The sequence below is a fragment of the Phocoena sinus genome, chromosome 4, assembly GCF_008692025.1.
Source record: "Phocoena sinus isolate mPhoSin1 chromosome 4, mPhoSin1.pri, whole genome shotgun sequence".
NCBI classification, from domain to species: domain Eukaryota; kingdom Metazoa; phylum Chordata; class Mammalia; order Artiodactyla; family Phocoenidae; genus Phocoena; species Phocoena sinus.
Genome location: NC_045766.1, coordinates 19,239,190 through 19,257,302, shown reverse-complemented (window position 1 = coordinate 19,257,302; position 18,113 = coordinate 19,239,190). Strand labels below are relative to the sequence as shown.

Below are 18,113 nucleotides of genomic sequence, written 5' to 3'. Positions count from 1 at the left end.
AGCATTTGACAATATCACATTCCTGATAACATTCAATGTCATTCATAACATTCATTCCTGATAAAAACTCTCAGCAAACTAGGAATAGAAAGCAACTTCCTTGACGTGATAAAGGGCATCTATAAAAACCCTACAGCTAACATTATACTTAATGCTGAAAGACTGAAAGCTTTCTCCTGAAGATCAAGAACAAGACAAGTATGCCTTTAAGTCAATGAAATAAGGCAAGAAAAAGAAATAGAAGTCATCCAGATTGGAAAGAAATACGTAAAACTATCTTTACTCACAGACACGATCATCTCTGCAGAAAACCTATAAAGAAGCCACTAGCACTAATAAGTAATTAGCAAGGCTGCAAGTTACAATATATAAAATTCTATTGTATTTCTATATACTGGCAATAAACAATTGAAAACTGAAATTTAAAAAACAGTATCATTTATAATACAGAGGTAAGTATAAACCTGACAAAATATGTAAAAGGCCTATGCACTCAAAACTACAAAACAATTGATAAGCGAATTAAAGAAGACAAATGGAGAGAGATACTGTGTTCATGGGTTGGAAGGCTCAACACCGTTAGGATGTCAATTCTCCTCATATTCATCCATACGAATATGAATCAACACAATCTCAGTCAAAATCTAGAATCTTAGAATTTAACTGATTCTAAAATTCATACGGAAATGCAAAGGACCTAGGCTAGCCAAAACAACTTTGAATAAGAATGAAGTTGGAGATTTAACAGTACCTGATTTCAAGACTTATTATAAAGCTACAGGTACCAAGACAGTGTGCTATTGGTGTTAAGACAGACAATAGATCAAACAGAATATATGGACAATCAATTTTCATCAAAGGTACAAAAAAGGCAATTCAGTAGGGAAAGGACAATCTTTTCAACAAATAGTGCTGGGACAACTGCATATCCATATACCAAAAAGATGAACTTTGTCCCATACCTCATACCATATACAAAAATTAATTCAGGATAGATCATAAGCCTAAATATAAAACCCAAAACCATTAAACTTCTAAAAGAAAACATAGGAGAAAACCTTTGTGACCTTGGGTCAGGCAAAGATTTCTCAGACACAACACGAAGCGGGGTGGAGAGTCACCTAAAAGAACAAACTGATAAACTGAACTTCATCAAAATTAAAAACTCTCATCTTTGAAAGACACTGTTAAGAGAATAAAAAACAAGCCAAAGACTAGGAAAAAACATTTGCAAATCACATGTCTGATAGAGGACTTGTATCTCAGTGGTTTTCAAATGTCATAGAATGACATTCTATGAATAATGGCTCTTTGTTTCGAGACTCAGATGGTATAAAGTAAGAATCAGTAAGAATCTAGAACAGTGGTTCTCTAACTTCATCACCTGAAGGGCTTGTTAAAACACAAGTTGCTGGGCCCCACCCTCAGAATTTCTGAACTGGTAGGGCTTGAGGGTTTTCATTTCTGATTAAGTTTCCTGCTAGTGCCCCTGCAGCTGGTCTGGCTACCACACTTTGAGAACTGTTACTCCAGACCAACTTAGACTAAACTAGAAACACAATGTCAGACGCAAGATTCCCCACCCCACCCCAGGGACAATTATCAAATAAACTATGTTTATTAAGAGAAAAAATTGATTTCCCCCTTTTTAATTAGCTAGAGACATCTATAAATGTTAATCAGAGCTTCTGATGAGAGAGAAATAAACATGACATCACTGAGTTGGCTTGATTCTAGCCGTGCCTCTTTGTTGAATACACATTTTGGTTTCCACAAAGTTGTTCAGAATTCACCCTGGAAAACATACACAGCCTTATACCAACCATCCCATAATGGCAACACAGAAGAAACTGGCATGTCCCGCTGAAGCCTATCGACTTTCCCTGACCCCCGCGTAACGCCCCACCTACAGGCAGGGCTGCATCGAGTCTCACCGTCCAAGATGGCCCACTGGTTGTCAATCTCTGTATGCTTCAGGTAGGAGTCTTCGATGGTGGGGTCATAGTCAGGCACAAAGATCTTCTGGAAAAACTGGATGGTGAGGGCGCTCTTGCCCACACCCCCGTCTCCCACCACCACCAGCTTGTACGTGGGGAGGTTGTCGCTGGGGACGGCACTGGTCGCCATGTTGCTGGTAGGTCAGACCTGGGGAGGCAAGATATGTGGAATGAGACAGGGGGCTGCTTCTTCTCTGACTCAGGGGAAAATATTCACGGGGTTTCCTCCTTTCTTACAGAGTAACAAATACTCCCAGTTGTAGAAAGTTTTGAAAATGAAGACATGCAAGAGAAAAGTGCAACCCCAGGTCCCTCACCCAGAGACAATAACTGTTAAAATGATTTATTCAACCATTTACTGAATGTCAACTATGTGCCAGGCCCGGTCTTGGGGATGTAATGCCACACGGCCTTTAACCAGCCAAAGGCCATGTCAACGAAGTTTTTCCACCATCAAATTCCGCCCTAGTCCTGTACAGTTAAACACGTGGGCGTTAGTCTCAGCAGGGAGGGCAAGGAGGTTCGCCTTTCACATCAACTCTGGTCATTGGACTGTGGTGCTGAGAAGAATGGGAGGCTGTCTGAGCTTAAAGGAAAAGACAGTCACAACAGCTTAGCACAGCTGAGCTCAACGTCTCTGAGCCCCTTCCAACTCTCAGAATTCTGTGATCCTGGCTCTGTTCTCTGATCTCCTTGGCCTCTATCATGCAGAATGTCGTGTTAGACTCTCGTGACATCTGGTCAACCCCTCTTTTAGTTGGGGAGGAAGAAGAGGAGGATCAGGGATAAGTTTTATTTTGATGACGTTGAGTCCAGTTAAGGCAGTGGTTCTCAACCAGGGGCAATTTTGTCCCCCAGGGATATCTGCAATGTCTGGAAATATTTTTGGTTGCCAAAACCAAGTGGGTGCTACCAGCGTCTAGTTAGCAGAGGCCAGGGATGCTGCTAAAGATCCTGTAATGCCCAGGAAAACACCCCCAGAACACATAATTAACCATCCTAAAATGTCCATAGTGCCAAGGTTGAGAAACGTTGAGCTAAGCTGACTAGGCAGGGGCTGGAAATATGGGACCAGGATCCTAAAGAGCAACTGAGCCTGAACAGATAAGGACTGACTGTGTAGAGGTGATGGCAGAGAAGTGAAGAGTGACTTTGGAAACTGCATCACAAAGTACCAAGGAGGAGAGGCGGGCAGAGAGCATGGAAGGAGCATTCAGAAAAATAGGAGGGAAACCAGGATCTGTCACAGTGATGGAAGCCCAGGGTTTCCAGAAGGAGGAGATTGACAGCACCGAAGGCTAAACACTGGTGCGGGATGAGGGAGGAGAGTCACCTAAAGAACAATTTGAGGGTGTTGCCAGGGACCTAAGATGCTAACTAGGGAAAAGCACAAACCACCTCTGGTAGGGCCATTCCTGGGTAGCTTCAGGACTCATAGAAGGGTAGGGGGGCAGGCAGCATGCCAGGGGACAACGAACTGTGTGTCCTGTGCGCAATCACTGCTGCTCGGGAAGGCCACTGACTGAGCCATAGTTCCCTTACGTAATAGATTAAAGGGCTGGGTTTTCACAGTTGTTCTTAGCTCTAAAAGAGTCCTCCGTTCTAGATTTCAACAGAAAGGACGTTAGACACAAATGTAGGTTATGTGGCCACGCTGATTTGCATGGGGCTATAGGCGAGAGTCATTGCATAATCTTTGCAGTTACTGAAGCTTGATGTTGACATTTAGGGTTTCCCTGCAGTGGCAGGGAAAGTAGGCGCTTTCACACGTTGTGGGTGAGAATGTAAATCTGTCCAAACTGGACTGAGAATACACTTGCATAAATACATCAAAATTTAAAACAACATATCCTCTCTCAAAGCTATACCACATGTGAGAATGTAGTCTAAAGAGGTAATCAGACAAGTGTACAAAGATGTTAAGAACAGGGGTAAAAATGGAAATAACTTAAATACTGGGGGGCAAGTTAAAGAAAAATTTATCCATACAATGCAATACTATACGGCCATTCAGAAGGACGATATTCCCTAGCCTAGAAAAGGTTTATAATATACATGGGAAAAAAAAAAAAAAGCCAGTCTGCAAAACAGCAAGTACATATGATTACACTTCCATGAAGCTACCATCTATGAATCTACATGTCTAGGGCGGTTCTAGGCATAGAGAGGATTGGCATGTAGCTGTCTCTACAGGAGACTTAGGGACACTTTCTCAGATTTTCAATTTTCTACAACAAGCGTGTGTTCTATTTGTGTATCAGAAAAGCTGAACAGTGTTAAAATATTTCCACCAAGCAGCCGCATAGCACAGGGATATCAGCTCAGTGCTTTGTGACCGCCTGGAGGGCTGGGATAGGGAGGGTGGGAGGGAGGGAGATGCAAGAGGGAAGAGATATGGGAACATATGTATACGTATAACTGATTCACTTTGTTATAAAGCAGAAACTAACACACCATTGTAAAGCAATTATACCCCAATAAAGATGCTAAAAAAAATATTTCCACCAAATAAAATGTTCGGGCCACCTGAAAATGTGCGATTCCCTCTCCTTCGAGTGGGGATTTAAAACTCCTTTGGTGCGGGATAGAAGGACCAGGTGCCAGCTGAGCCCCAGCATCTGGTTCCCCCATCCCCCCTAGGTGGGGATGACAGTGGGGTTAAGCTGAGCCTTCAACACACTGAGCTCTCCCACGTGACAGAGCTGGTGGTCCAAAGGGGAGGTGAGGGAGACAAAAATGAACTGCTGTCCTAGCCTGGGGAGGATGGTGACACTAAGCCAGCGTGAATGTATCTGCCTATGAAAGAGGCTGTTTTTAAAGCTCCCTTCCAAGAGGATACAAACTACTATGTATAAAATAAATAAGCTCGGGCTTCCCTGGTGGCGCAGTGGTTGAGAGTCCGCCTGCCGATGCAGGGGACATGGGTTCGTGGCCCGGTCCGGGAGGATCCCACATGCTGTGGAGCGGCTGGGCCCGTGAGCCATGGCCGCTGAGCCTGCGTGTCCAGAGCCTGTGCTCCGCAATGGGAGAGGCCACAGCCATGAGAGGCCCGCGTACCGCAAAAAAAAAAAAAAAAAAAGTGAAATAAGTCAGAAAGAGAAAGACAAATACCGTATGCTAACACATATATATGGAATCTAAGAAAAAAAAATGTCATGAAGAACCTAGGGGTAGGACAGGAATAAAGACACAGACCTACTAGAGAATGGACTTGAGGGTATGGGGAGGGGGAAGGGTAAGCTGTGACAAAGTGAGAGAGTGGCATGGACATATATACACCACCAAACGTAAAATAGATAGCTAGTGGGAAGTAGCCGCATAGCACAGGGAGATCAGCTCGGTGCTTTGTGACCACCTGGGTGGGTAGGAGGGAGGGAGACGCAAGAGGGAGGAGATGTGGGAACATATGTATGTGTATAACTGATTCACTTTGTTATAGAGCGGAAACTAACACACCATTGTAAAGCAATTATACTCCAATAAAGATGTAAAATAAATAAATAAATAAGCTCCAAGGATATGATGTATATATAGCACAGGGAATATAGCCAATATTTTATAGTAGTTTTAAATGGAGTATAATCGATAAAAAATTTGAATCACTATGTTGTACACATGAACCTAATATAATATTGTAAATCAACTATACCTCAATAAAAAAATTAGAATAAATAAAAATGAAAGCTCCCTTCCCTTCTCGCTGGCAGCAACGTGAATAAAAAAATACTAAGTGGGTGCGAAGGTATCGGGAAGCAAAATCATTTCCCTTGATTCTCTTCACAAAATAAAACAAGATGAGAGGGTTTCCCTGGTGGTGCAGTGGTTGAGAATCTGCCTGCCTATGCAGGGGACACGGGTTCGAGCCCTGGTCTGGGAAGATCCCACATGCCGCGGAGCAACTAGGCCCGTGAGCCACAACTACTGAGCCTGTGCTTCTGGAGCCTGTGCTCCGCAACAAGAGAGGCCACGACAGTGAGAGGCCCGCGCACCGCGATGAAGAGGGGCCCCCCCGCTTGCTGCAACTAGAGAAAGCCCACACACAGAAACGAAGACCCAACACAGCCAAAAATAAATAAATAAAATTAAAAAAAAAAAAGGAAAGCGAGGATGTTTTTTAAAAAAAAAAAAAGATGAGAAATACACTAGTAAATATGATAGAGGACCAACCTTTGAGGCGGTGCTCAGACCACCCACAGCAGAATCACCTGGGGACTTGAAAAAAATCGCCCTCTGCTTGTGAAGCAAGGCAGCTGGCAGGAAATGGTCAGATGAGGGCTGATTTCCTTTCACAGTGCCCTGCACTCAGGAGTTGGGCCTTGAGAGACCACGGGGGGCCAATCTGGGGTTCCCTCCCACCTCAGACTCAGTGGAACAGGGTTAGAATGCACGGTTAACACAAACCTTGGACTGGGTCCCTCGTGGGGAGAAACCCTTTAGTTCTTCCCATGGCTGATGGGTCAAGTCCTTGCCCCTTCACTGGACATTCAAGGCAGTCACTGGCTGCCATCGCTGACCTCTCCAGTGGGACCCATGTTTCAGCCTCTGACACTACTCTCTCCCAAGCAACTCTGTGTTCCCCAGTGTGCCCTGTGGTCCTATGGAGCCCTCTGCCCACCCCACCTCCTACTGGGGCCCTGGGGAGAGCGCACACCTCTTCACAGGTCAGGCCCAGGCCGAGGAATCGCCTCTCGGGAGGCACCCCCTTCGACCCTGTGCCCCACAGTTCCTGGTGCAGAGGCCACCACCACACTTGAAGTTTTCTATACTTACTATACACACTTGAAGTGTGTATACTTTCTATACACACTTGAAGTTTTCTATACTTACAGGGCAGGGATGCATCTCGTCCCTCCCTGGCTCACCAAGGCCCAGCACCGCATCAGCAAGGACAGATGTCAGCTAGAGGAACTGGGGGCCCAACAATGGCCTTTCTGAACAACCATCAGACAACCCACCAGCCACAGCACTGGCCTCCCCACGCAGAGGGCTCGGGGGCAGCTCTCCCGGCCAGGCCTTGGGACTGTCTCCCTCCTTCTCCCAAGTCAGACGGATCACACAGATAAGACCCTTCCTGGAAGCAAGTGTGAGCCCAGGTTTACAAAGGTGGGACCATGAGTCCAGAAAACCCCTCAATCTATAAGGGCTCTCGGGCAGATCTTCTCTTGATGCACATGTTTTTCCAGTCTTCAACCTCCCCCGAAATAATCCCTGACTAAAATGATGTCTTTGTAAACAGGGAGGGCAGTCAAAATGCCAAGGGGCGTGCACCACACTCCTACAAAATCGGCTGATCTCACGTGGTGTGGAGAAAGAATTTTTAAAGTCACCGGAGGCTATGACGAAAGTCACCACAGGACAAAAAGTTGGTCGGTGCTTAAGGAGCAAACTGTTTCCATTTACGACATCCCTCTCCTCTCCTGTCTATTCAACTAGACGGCACCTTGGAGATCATTCTAGAACGCTGCTTCTTCACCATTTGGGGGCCATAGATGGCCCCTTCGAGGTGGGAGGGTGGAATAAGGTGGGCCCGGGGCTCCCTTTAAAGTCTCGCCACCGATTTTTCGTGCCTGAGCGACCTTGGGCGAGTTAACCTTTCACAACCTCAGTTTTTTTACTTGAAAGATAGAGTTGGCTAGAGAATCATCCTTTGCAGGATTGCTCTAAGCGGGAAATTAAAATGTATGAGGCGAGCCCAGCTTAAAGAAGGTGCTCAAATGTTTGTTCTCTCGCCCTGTTTACTTAGTTCCCAGAAGAGGCGGACCCACAGTCTCCCTCCCTCCCTCCACTCTGAGGCTCCGCGGTTCCCAGCCTCCTCCCCCGCCCCCATCAGAAGCCCCGCTGCCACCTCAGCTCCCTTGCAGTCAGATTAAATAGGCTCGTGTGGCAACGTCACCCATCAGTTAGAATACTGTTTCCATGGGAAATGGCTCTGAGGTTCCAGACAGCCCGCTCCACTCAGAAACCAACTTTTGGAACCGCAGCCCCTGGGCGGAGGAGGCGCCGAGCGCTGGTTCCCATGGCAACCACGGCTCCCAGAGCCCTTCCCAGTGCCCGAGCAACCCAAACCCCGGCTCATACTGGAAACTTCTCTCTAAAAGGCAGTGTCACTGCCTCGACGATTTTAATGACGTGTAGACGAAAACTTTAGGCATCTTTGAGCTGAGAAATAAACTTTTTTGGTGGCTGTCTTTTGCTCCCTTTCTCTCCCCACGATTAGCACCAGGCCTGCTTGGTTTGAAGTTGTTTCCTGGGTGGCAGATTTCGTCTCCCCAGCAACTGAGGAGCTCCAAGAGGACAACAGCCACGTCTCCTCATTCTCTTGACCTCTCACAGGGCCAGGCAGGGCCCAACACGTGGGAACCTCAGGGTGTATTCGTTGACTGACTACTCCATACTGGCCCAATAAGCGGGGTGTGACACCCTCCCTTCGGACAGGGGTAGGCTCGTGTCCCTAGGAAGTGGGGGCTGGGTGGACTCATGACCCCAGAATAACCTTTTCACCCAGCAATTTTCAAAGTGTGCTTGGAGGGAGTTCCTGAGACCTCCTGGGAAGACTTGTGCAAAGCCCCCTCTGTTCTCAGGGGGCAGCTTGGGGTGGAGCATCAGTCATAGCCTTGGACTCTTCAGCCAGGCAGCTTGAGTTCCACTTGTGTCTCTGATACGGACTCCCTGTGTGACGTGGAGCGAGTTTCTTAAATTCAGGGAGCCTCAGTTTCCCCATCTATAAAACAGAACAGGACCCTCAAGAATGTGTAATTACAGTCCCAGTGGGGGGGGGGAACTGGAGGGCCCCCCAGTGAGGGCATATTTGCACTGATGTGCAAAGCAGCTGGGCCCCTGGGCTCCCTGCAATGTGGTAGAGCCTAGTGATCTGGACCCCTGCTTGCCCCATCCATGGCCCTGAGAGCACCTGAACGCATAGGGCTGCTGGAGGACCCAACACAGTAACAAATCCTAGGACAGCAGTGGTCCCCAGCAGCCCCCTAAAACAGCAGTGCCCAGTGGTTATTATCTCTTACCAAATCTGCCGCCTTCTCCCCAAGTTCCAAGTTTCTAGGGCTTCTAGAGAGCTTGTTTCCCAAAAGAACAGCCCAGAACACTGCCCATTTTTCTAAGTGGGCACATGGTAAAAGAAATGGCTTTGGCTGCAGACACTGTCAAGGGGCTCACGGGCTTCCTGGCCTCTCCATGCTCCCCATCCCCCAAGCACCACTTCCGAAGTGATGTCATAGTCCTAGCCAGAAGAAAAGGTGCCCAGGAGAGGCTACATAGCAGTAACAACCCCCACTATTTAGTGGGCATCAGCAGTGGATGGATCAGACACCGAAGGTCAGGCTTGGAACCGTTGTGTTGCACTGCCTAGAATTCTTCCGGTCATTAGTTTTGCAACATCACAGAACTTTTCCTTGACTGTCTTTGTGACTCGTAACCCATAGGGCACTCTTCATCTTCTCTGACTATAGGAGCTGTGGCAGTGGTCATCCCAGAGCCTCTCCCAAAGATGCTACCAACTTAATTGAAGGTTTAGTTTTCACTGCTTTTTCTTCTCTATTTCCATACTAATTATTTTAAAGACCTCCCCTAACCCCATCTGCCAAACTACAAGCTGTCTGGTAAATAAAGCTGGAAGAGGGGGACACATTCATTATTAATGTAGCTCTTGGGAGAGTGAATGGACTTTCATTCACATTGAGCTGAATCAGCCCTGGGAAGCTAATCTCATCTCTGTGACGTCTGGGTGTGCCCAGTGCAGGGGGATGAGGATATATTGGGGGGTGACCCAACCCATGTGGAGGAAACGGCTCTGCATTCCAGGAGCTGCCCTTCCCTTCTGCACAATTCCCAGAAATGGGCAGCTTCCCCAGGGCTGCTGATTTGCAGGCTGTGCAAAAGTGGCGTGCGGCCCCGCCAGGGGTCTAGGCCACTTGGCATCCCTAAGGCTCCACTCTCCCCTCCCTAAGACTTTGCTCTGCCCTTTGTCTCCCACCTTTGCTAATCCCAGCCCAGCACTGTCACTGTATCACTCAACCCCTCCGGGAAGCCAGCGCATTCAGCTCACTTGATTATTAAGATTTAACCACCAATCCAACCGTGTGTTATTTTATGCTGTACAGGACCTTAAACATCATCAGGTCTGGATGGTATGTGGCATGGGTGCCTTCCCCCGCTTTCTCAGCGCCAATGGCAGACACCACAGTCCATCGTGGTCCTCTTTCCCGCTCAGTCTTACAACCCTTTTCAACGCAGCACCCTTGGCAGCCACAACCAGGTGACTGGTCCAGAGAGGAAACTTGTTTACCGTCCCAGATCGAACCCACTACTCTTTAGGTTCCCTCCAAAACATCCCACCTACTGGCCGTCCTGTTCCATGGAAGGGGCTCAGAACCTCCTGGGGGAGCCTGCCTGGCTACCTCTGGAGAACTCTGTTACCCAAGTCTTCTGGGTAATACATCAGCCCCTGCTTTTCTACCCCATCAAATCCAAGCTCCTCTACCAGGATCACACCTGGACTGCTGACAGCAGGGCAGAAATGTCAGACAGGAGTCCTGAGACCCAGACAAAGGCCAGTGCCTGAAGTAAGCCAGGCCCTTGACCTTACTCATGAACCCCAAGTACCACGCGCTTCCTTATATCACAACTGTTAACACTAGGGTCTTACTTGCTAGTGTGTGAGTACCTCCTGACAGAGCCTGGAGCTTAGCCATCTACAACCCAGCGCTATGAGTCCCAGAAATGACCTGCTATAATAATCACAAGGGTGATCATGTTAAAAATGATAGGAGCACTTAATTAACGTAGGCGATGTGTCTGATGCTGTTGGAAGATTTTACCAAATTAACTCATTTAGTTGTCATAACAACCCTATGAGGTATAACTTTGTCCCCGTGTTACAATTGAAGAAATTGAGACGCAAAGAAGTAAAGTAACTCTTCTAAGGTCAGCCAGCTAGAAAGCAGCAGTGTCAGGATCTAAAACCACAACAGTGTGGCTCCAGAGCCCGTGGCCAGTGCGTCACGCTAGGCAACTTCTCGTGGCGGGCAGAGTGGTGGGTGGGTGCAGACTTGGGCCAGGCCAGAGGCAGCAGATCCAGAAGTGCTGGGAAGAGGTCAGCAGTGAGCCAGGGAGGTGGTGTCAGAGTCAGGGAGGCCTCCAAGGCCGGACTGCTGCCCCTGTGGGAGAAGCAGCCGAGCAGGTCAGGGCCCAAGGGGCACCCAGGGTAAACACTAGTCACTGGGAACAGACACGCCCCCCCATCCCAACTGGGACAAAGTCTGCCAAATAGGGCACAGGTCTGGTACCGCCAGGTGCTCCTGCCCTGAGGACCAGGGAGAAAGCTGAGGGATCAGGCAGCTGCCCAGCATCGTGGGAACACCAGGGGGTTCTGAGACCTCCTATTTCAGCACCCCTGTCGGGCCCCTCTCCACTGTGCTGGTCCCTGCCCCAGCCTGTCTCCTTGTGGTCCTACACACCGGCTGCTCCCCGCCAAGCTTGGGGCTGGCGCCTCACCTGGAACCCCTCACCAAGGAGCCTGAGCTAGGAACTCGCACAGCTGCAACCTTAGGCAAGTTACTTACACTCTGTCCCTCGGTTTTCTCTTCTGTAAAAGTGGGGACAGTGGCAGCATTTGACTTGTGGTGGTCATGATAGGCTACATTTATTTGCTTGGCCCAGTGTCTGGCCCATAGAGAGCGTTCAATAAACATCAGGCAGTTACCAACACCAGCATCCTTCGAAGTCCATCTCACGTCCCTCCTCCTGCAGGAAGCCCTCCTGCCTCTCCAGAGTCCTTCCTGAGCTTATGCCCTGCAAACCGGCTGGTTCCACAGATGACAGCTCAACAGAACTCAGCCCCTCGCCACTCCGTCCTCGGGGCGCTCTCACGCCCATCTGGCAGCTGGTCTCAGCTCCCCCATTCCGCCTTGGCAGGCAGCCTCCTGCAGCCATGCTGTAGGACGACAAGCCCCCGCATGCTGCTGACCCAATGATGAAGGAGATTTAAGCTCCTCAAAGACATTTCCCCAAATATCCAGGAGATGCTCGTTCACTGAACAGACTGCGCAGCAGATACCAAGTTGCTGGGAACTCGGCATGAAACGGTTTCTCCCTCTGGTCTTTAAACCCAGAAGTGCTCTCCATCCTAAAGCCTAGCCCCTCTCTGGGTTCCTCCTGTTTTGGTGGATTTATCCTTGGAAAGAAAAGCCTGTTAAGGACACGTGACATGAGGAAGGGCCCATTTTTCCTGAGCCCAGAGAAGAATGATCCAGGAGGAGGAAAGTGGACAGGCCACCGGTGCTGGCCACCCTTCCCCCAGTACACACAGAGGGTCAGATCCCGGAGACTTGCACGTCCAGTCAGTACTCCCAGAGCACCTCCAATGTGCCTGGTCCTCGGAGCTGAGGAGATGGAGATGAATGAGCCCCAGCGCCTGGCTTTGGGGCTCATGAGGTGTGTGGGGGGGAGGGGCAGACAGACAGACAGAGGACTACAGTATACAAGGCTAAGTGGGAGCACAGGGGCAGCGGGGGGCATCTCACTCAGCCTGGGGGCATTGCAGAAAGCTTCCCGGTTGAGGCAATGACAAAATGGGGTCTTGAAGGCCAAGTAGGTATCAGCGAAGGGAAGTGATAGGGACAAGCATATCCCAGGTGAGGACCAGAAGTTGCAAAGCTGTAAAGCACAGAGGTGTGGAAAACCAAGAAGGTGCCAAGTTCTGCACGCGACACGTGTGACTGCAGCGCAGAATGTGTGACGTGTGCGGTGCGGGGGGAAGGGGAGTAGGGAGGAGCTCCTGTTGGCTGCCTGACATCTGGGGGCGTCCGTCTTTGTATCCAGAGCACTAAGCACAGTGCCGGGCACGCAGTGGCTGCTCACCAGCACAGAATGATGAGGGAACAAGCGCAGGGCCTGCAGGGCCCCGAGGCCCCCGGACCCTCCCCTCGCCACAGGCACGCCATGCAGGCTCGCTGGAAGGCCGCACGGTCCAGCAGGCCCACAGCCCTTTCTGATGACCGCAGTGAAGTTCACCAGCCAGAAGAGCCCGGCGGACGCTGCATAACTTGCCCAGGACAAACTGAGGGCTCCAGAAGCTCAGAGGAGAGGAGAGGGGAAGCAGACGGGAAAGGGCTGCAGGGCCGGTGGGAGCGGGAAGGTCACGCAGGCGGAGCTGGCATGGCCACAAAGGCCCAAAGGCAGAGCTGTGTCAGTGGCATTTGGCCTCCTCATTTACCAGCGGGGAGCAGAGTCAGAGGCGTTAAGGCATGTGCCCGAGGGCACAGCTTGGAAAAGGGTGAAGCTGGGATTTGGCATCCAGACTGACAACTAAAAACTAGAATTCTGCCCCAGTCCCCGCCCAGCTAGTCCAGGCGGCTGGGTGGGTCTGCGGGGGTCTCTGAGCTGAGGGGTTAACGGGAGCTTCGGTGTCTCAGGGTCCGCACAACCCTTCAGAACAACGTGCTCCACTGGCATCCCCGGGCCACAGGGATGCTGCCACCTGGTCGCTTGGCCCTCACAGGCCCACGTCCTCACGGGCTGAGGTCGCACCCCGATGCCCGGCCCCCTGTGTCCCCATGTCCCACCACCACAGGGAGGCTGGGGCTGCACTCAGTCCAGGGGTGAGGGGCAGGGCTGCCGCCTGGCCCGCAGCTTCCTCGAGGGGCAGAGAGGAGGAAGTGGCTTTATCTTTGGATTCTTCTTCTCAGTCCTGGGGGCCATTCCGATTTCCCTAGGACCGAGCAGTCCCACCTGCAGCTGAGGAGGAGCTTCCCAGCCTCAGGCCAGCATCTGCTCGCCCATCGGGAAAGTCACCCTGGCCATCACCCCAATGCGGAGGGTCGTTTTCTGGACACTCTGGGGCTCCCCAAAGTGAGGCTCTCAGACTCCCCAAAGCCTGGCAGGCCGCTCCGCATCCTGATTCAGCTGCTCCCTCGGCCCATGCCTGGAGGAGGGGCTCCTGCAAGCCCCCTCACCCCCCACCCTGGGCTGCTCAGGCTCAACCCCGCACACGGGACCCCCGCCAGCCTGCCCCGCCCCTCTCTCCTCGGCCTCCCCCGCCAGCTCCAACATCCCTTTACCTCAAATCCCAGGCCAAGACCTCGTGGCACATCTCCCTCCGTGGCTGGCTCTGCCCTCTGCCTGGGTCCCCCTCACTGGTGCCGCCCTCCCGCCACTCCAGCGCAGCCACCCCTCAACCAAGCCCGGGCGCAGTGCTCCTCCTGGAAACCGCCCCGGAGCCTGAAGCTCTCCCCACGGGCCCTCCCTGAGCTGCCCGGCATCACGTCCCGGGAGCCCAGAGCCTCTCTCCCACTGATTCCTAGTACAGCGTCCTTGGGGGCAGGGGCGGTGCCCAATTCGTAGCGCCTCACGGAGTCGGCCAGGGAATGCTGTCTGCCCGCACTGCCTCTTCACTCTCCCCGGCCTGTGAAAACACTCCCTCTAGGAGGCACGGCGCCCTGCGCCCCAGGCTCCCGAAGCCACCCCTTCATTCCCCGCCTCTCCCGCTCCCCAGACCTCCTTCCACTGAGCCGCCTTGCCTGCGTCTACGAAGTGCCACCAGGTGGCAGGTGGCAGCAACAGTGCTTTGCAGCCACTATTCCCCTGACTCATCATGGCCACCTCATGGAGAAGGCTCTGTTTAGCCCCTGAGGTCCCCGAGGTTCCATGGCTGTCCATGCCACGCATCGCCACCTGCAAGTGACCGCGAGCTCCCAGCTCAGCCACACGGCCACGCTGCCTCTTCTCCCTTCAAGTCTAGGAGCTGGGAGTTGTTTTACTGTCACGTTTCCCCTGCGGGGGTGGGGCTGGGGGCTACAGGCTGGGCTTCATTTTCCTTATCTCGGGGTCACCCTGGAGCCCTGGCACAGCTTTCTGCACAGAAATGCTTCCGGTGTCTGCTGTCTGCATTCCCCAAATGCAGGGGTGACCCTGGGAGTTGGCTGGGATTCTGCTTGGGTGGCAGGTAGGCTGAAGTGCTGTGAGCCACACAGAGAAGTGGGGTGGTGGCCCTCACAAGGGAGATACCATGTGAGCAGTCCCACTGGACACACAAGGGCACCAGCCCAGAGGAGGAGTGGGTGACCGTAAGGGGGTCCTTCCCTGTCAGCCACACTCCCAAGCACTGAGCCCCCTGTAGCCCCCAGGGCCCAGCTCCCTGACCATCCCTGCCTTCGGGCTGGGGATGCCACACCCCGTCCCCAGAACTCCCTGGTGGCATCAAGGCAGAGGTTCTCATACTGTCTTTCTCCCGAGTGGAGGCAACCGGAGCACAGCTTCACAGGCTGTCCCTCAGCGCTGTCCCAGCCCAGAGCTGCTGCCTCATGGAACCTATGGCTTCACACCAGCCCGGCAGGTAAGTGGCCCAGGAGAAGGGCAGGGGTGGTGACAGACAGCAAAGGGAAGGCCTGGATGCCGGGGGCAGGCCTCCCTTTGTGTCAGCAACCCCCTGCCTATGAGATGGATGCTTCTTGCCAGGGCTGAATGGTTAAACTCCAGCCCCCCGCATCCTACCTGACCCACTATCTCAACTGCTTCACCCTACACTAGCAGAAAGAGGGACTCAGGAGACAAACGGACACCCCAAACTCATGTGTAGGCAGAGGCCAGGTCGATAAATGAGAGAAGGGGACAGGGACAGGCAATAGGGAGCAGTGGGGCCTGTGGTAAACAGGAGGCCACTGGTACCTTCCACCACCTGACCGCCATGACAGAAGCATTTCTGCAACGGGGCTTCCAGACAGTCAAAATTTTTAAAGCGTAGCCAGAAATCTGAATTTTTATGTGAAAATGATTTTTTACATGTTGGCTACCAATTAAAAAGTTTTACACATTATATAAGCCAAATAAATCACCTCCCTTTGGGGTGGGGGGCGGGCAGCCCATAAGGGCACCTGCTTCTACCCTGCCACCTCGAGCATGCCAGCATTGAGTGGTGTGGCCACTCCAAGGCAGACGACCCTTGGCACTGCCTTGGCCTGGCCTAGCTTCGGCCGCAAAGAGGTGTGAGGTTAAAGGAAGTGGCAGTGACACTGCGGAGCAGCTGCAGGGCTTACTCAGCCTGGAAACTTTCCGGTCTAGCCGTCTTTAGCTGGGGGAGAGCACACAGCCACCCCAGGAGCACGGCAGAGCCCTCGGAGGAAGAGGGCAGAAAGGCACATTCAAAAATGACCGCTGCTTTGATTTGTTTCCATCGTTTGTATTCAAAAGGTTAAACATCATAAATGAAAAATGTGAAAAATTTTATGTTCGACCCAAAATGAGAAAGAAACAGGATCTAGGCCCTTCCCTGAGGTGAGGAGAGGTGACCCAATCCCCATTCGAAACGAGTAAGCAGACTGCAGAGAAAAGGGCTGGAGAAAAACAAAAGGGAAACTTCCTGAACACGAGGCGCAATGAGCGGCCGGGGAGGTGTGGGGTTTTCCTCAGCAAAGGGAAAGTCCAGGGAAGCAGGACCAGGGTGGGAGGGTCCAGCCGCCTTGTTGTGGAGGCTTGAACCAGGCTGGAGGTGGGGAGGGATGTCTTCTCAGGGACCCTGCCAAACTCCGGAAGGGCAGGAGGCCACTATTCACATCTCTCTCCCCAAACCCTATAGAGTGGCTGCATCTTTCCTGCCCTCCTACCCAGCCTGGCCAGGCCAGACAGCGAGTCCCGGATGCAGAGGGGGCAAAGGGCAGAGTGGGCAGACCTACTCCGTTCCCAAGGGGCAGGAGACATCTAGAAGCCACCATTGGCCAGGGGACCGGCCACCCACCTCTCTTTTTCCTATATACAGCACTTTTATAAGAAGTCATGAATCAAAGCATTTGCCCCTCTGCTGGGAATGTGACGTCAGGCAAATCACTCAACCCGGGTGTGCACCTCCATTTCCTCATCTGTTATCTACGTCCTCACCTCACAGCGTTTTTCTGGGGACAGACTGAGCCAATACATGCAAGTGCTTACAACAGCGCCTGGCACGGAAAGTGTTACTATTACTGTCATCATCGTCGTCGTCCTCATCATCCTCACGTTGTGGGAACTCCAACATCCCCTCCACCAAATTGCACAGAAGGGTTCCTGGGGCCACACGAGGCTGCTTTCCAGGCTGCCCCAGAGCACTCAGGACCGGGGCAGGAGGGGAAGGAAGCGGCTGCTTTTGAATCACCACCTTCAGCCCGCGAGGCGCACAGCGCAGCCTCCTCTACAGGGAGACCTCAGCCACCCGGCCGGATGAAGGGTCACTGCTCCTGCCGCTGGGCCACCCCAGGGTTCAGCAAGGAAGCACATTCTATTCTGGGACAATCTGAGGAATGATCACCACCCACAGTCCGTGCTGGCTTGTTTCCGGGGTGCAGAGAAAGGAGAAACTGTGGAGCTACATCCCATCGGGCGGTGGGGGGGGGGGGGGGACGAGCCCAAGTAGGGTAAAGCTGGAGGCAGAGCAGATGTCAGGAGCGTGGAAATGAATCCAATGGACCCAGTTTTGAATCCTGGTTGTGCCACTTACTAGCTGTGTGACCTCGGACAAATTACGTATAAACCTCTCCGTGCAAAACTATCCTTGGTGAATGGGTAGCAGCAATCAGCCGGAGGTGGAATCAGGCCCAGTGCTGTGGCCAGGGCCGATCATGAGAATGCCTGTTTATCTGGTCCTGACCACATGCCACACTTCCCTGACCAGCACCTCAGACTAGGTGAGGTCCCTGCTCTAGCTCCCAAGACACCCAGCTGTCTGTCTTGACAGCACTTTGCATGCTGCACTCAGTTGCCTAATTGTTTATGATGCAATGTGTCTTCCCCACCAGACTGTCAGCTCCAGGAGGGCAGGGCCCATCCTCCGTTTTATTCTCCACTGTATCTCTGGAGCCCAGCGCACGCCTGACACCAAGAAGATGCTCAATAAATATCCTGATTCGCATCAGCTCTAATCCTCACAGCCACTCTGAACACTGTCCTAACACAGAGGAAAAAAGATTAACACTTGAGTTTGCTCTGGTCATTGGGAAAGCCTGACTTAAGACTCTGACCTGGCTTGGAACAGTGACAGTAACAACCCCACAGCTCCTGCTGTGGTTCCTGCAGAAGGTCACGGTGTAGGTCTGGGGTGCATGCCTCTTGCTCAGACAAGCTCTTTATTGGCTCTTT

The 18,113-nt window shown here is 51.8% G+C and overlaps 1 protein-coding gene across 5 annotated transcripts in view; it reads right to left on the bottom strand.

Moving 5' to 3' along the window:
• The window catches only part of MRAS (muscle RAS oncogene homolog), a 60,003-nt gene that overhangs the window by 32,289 nt on the left and 9,601 nt on the right, over positions 1-18,113 (bottom strand). For all 5 annotated transcript variants that reach the window (XR_004349701.1, XM_032630701.1, XM_032630702.1 and 2 more), the window contains exon 2: positions 1,935-2,145. Coding sequence is in view for 4 of the 5 variants with exons in the window: in XM_032630701.1 (XP_032486592.1) it covers positions 1,935-2,127 (193 nt within the window). In the remaining variant the exon portion in view is untranslated. The remainder of the gene's footprint in view (positions 1-1,934; positions 2,146-18,113) is intronic.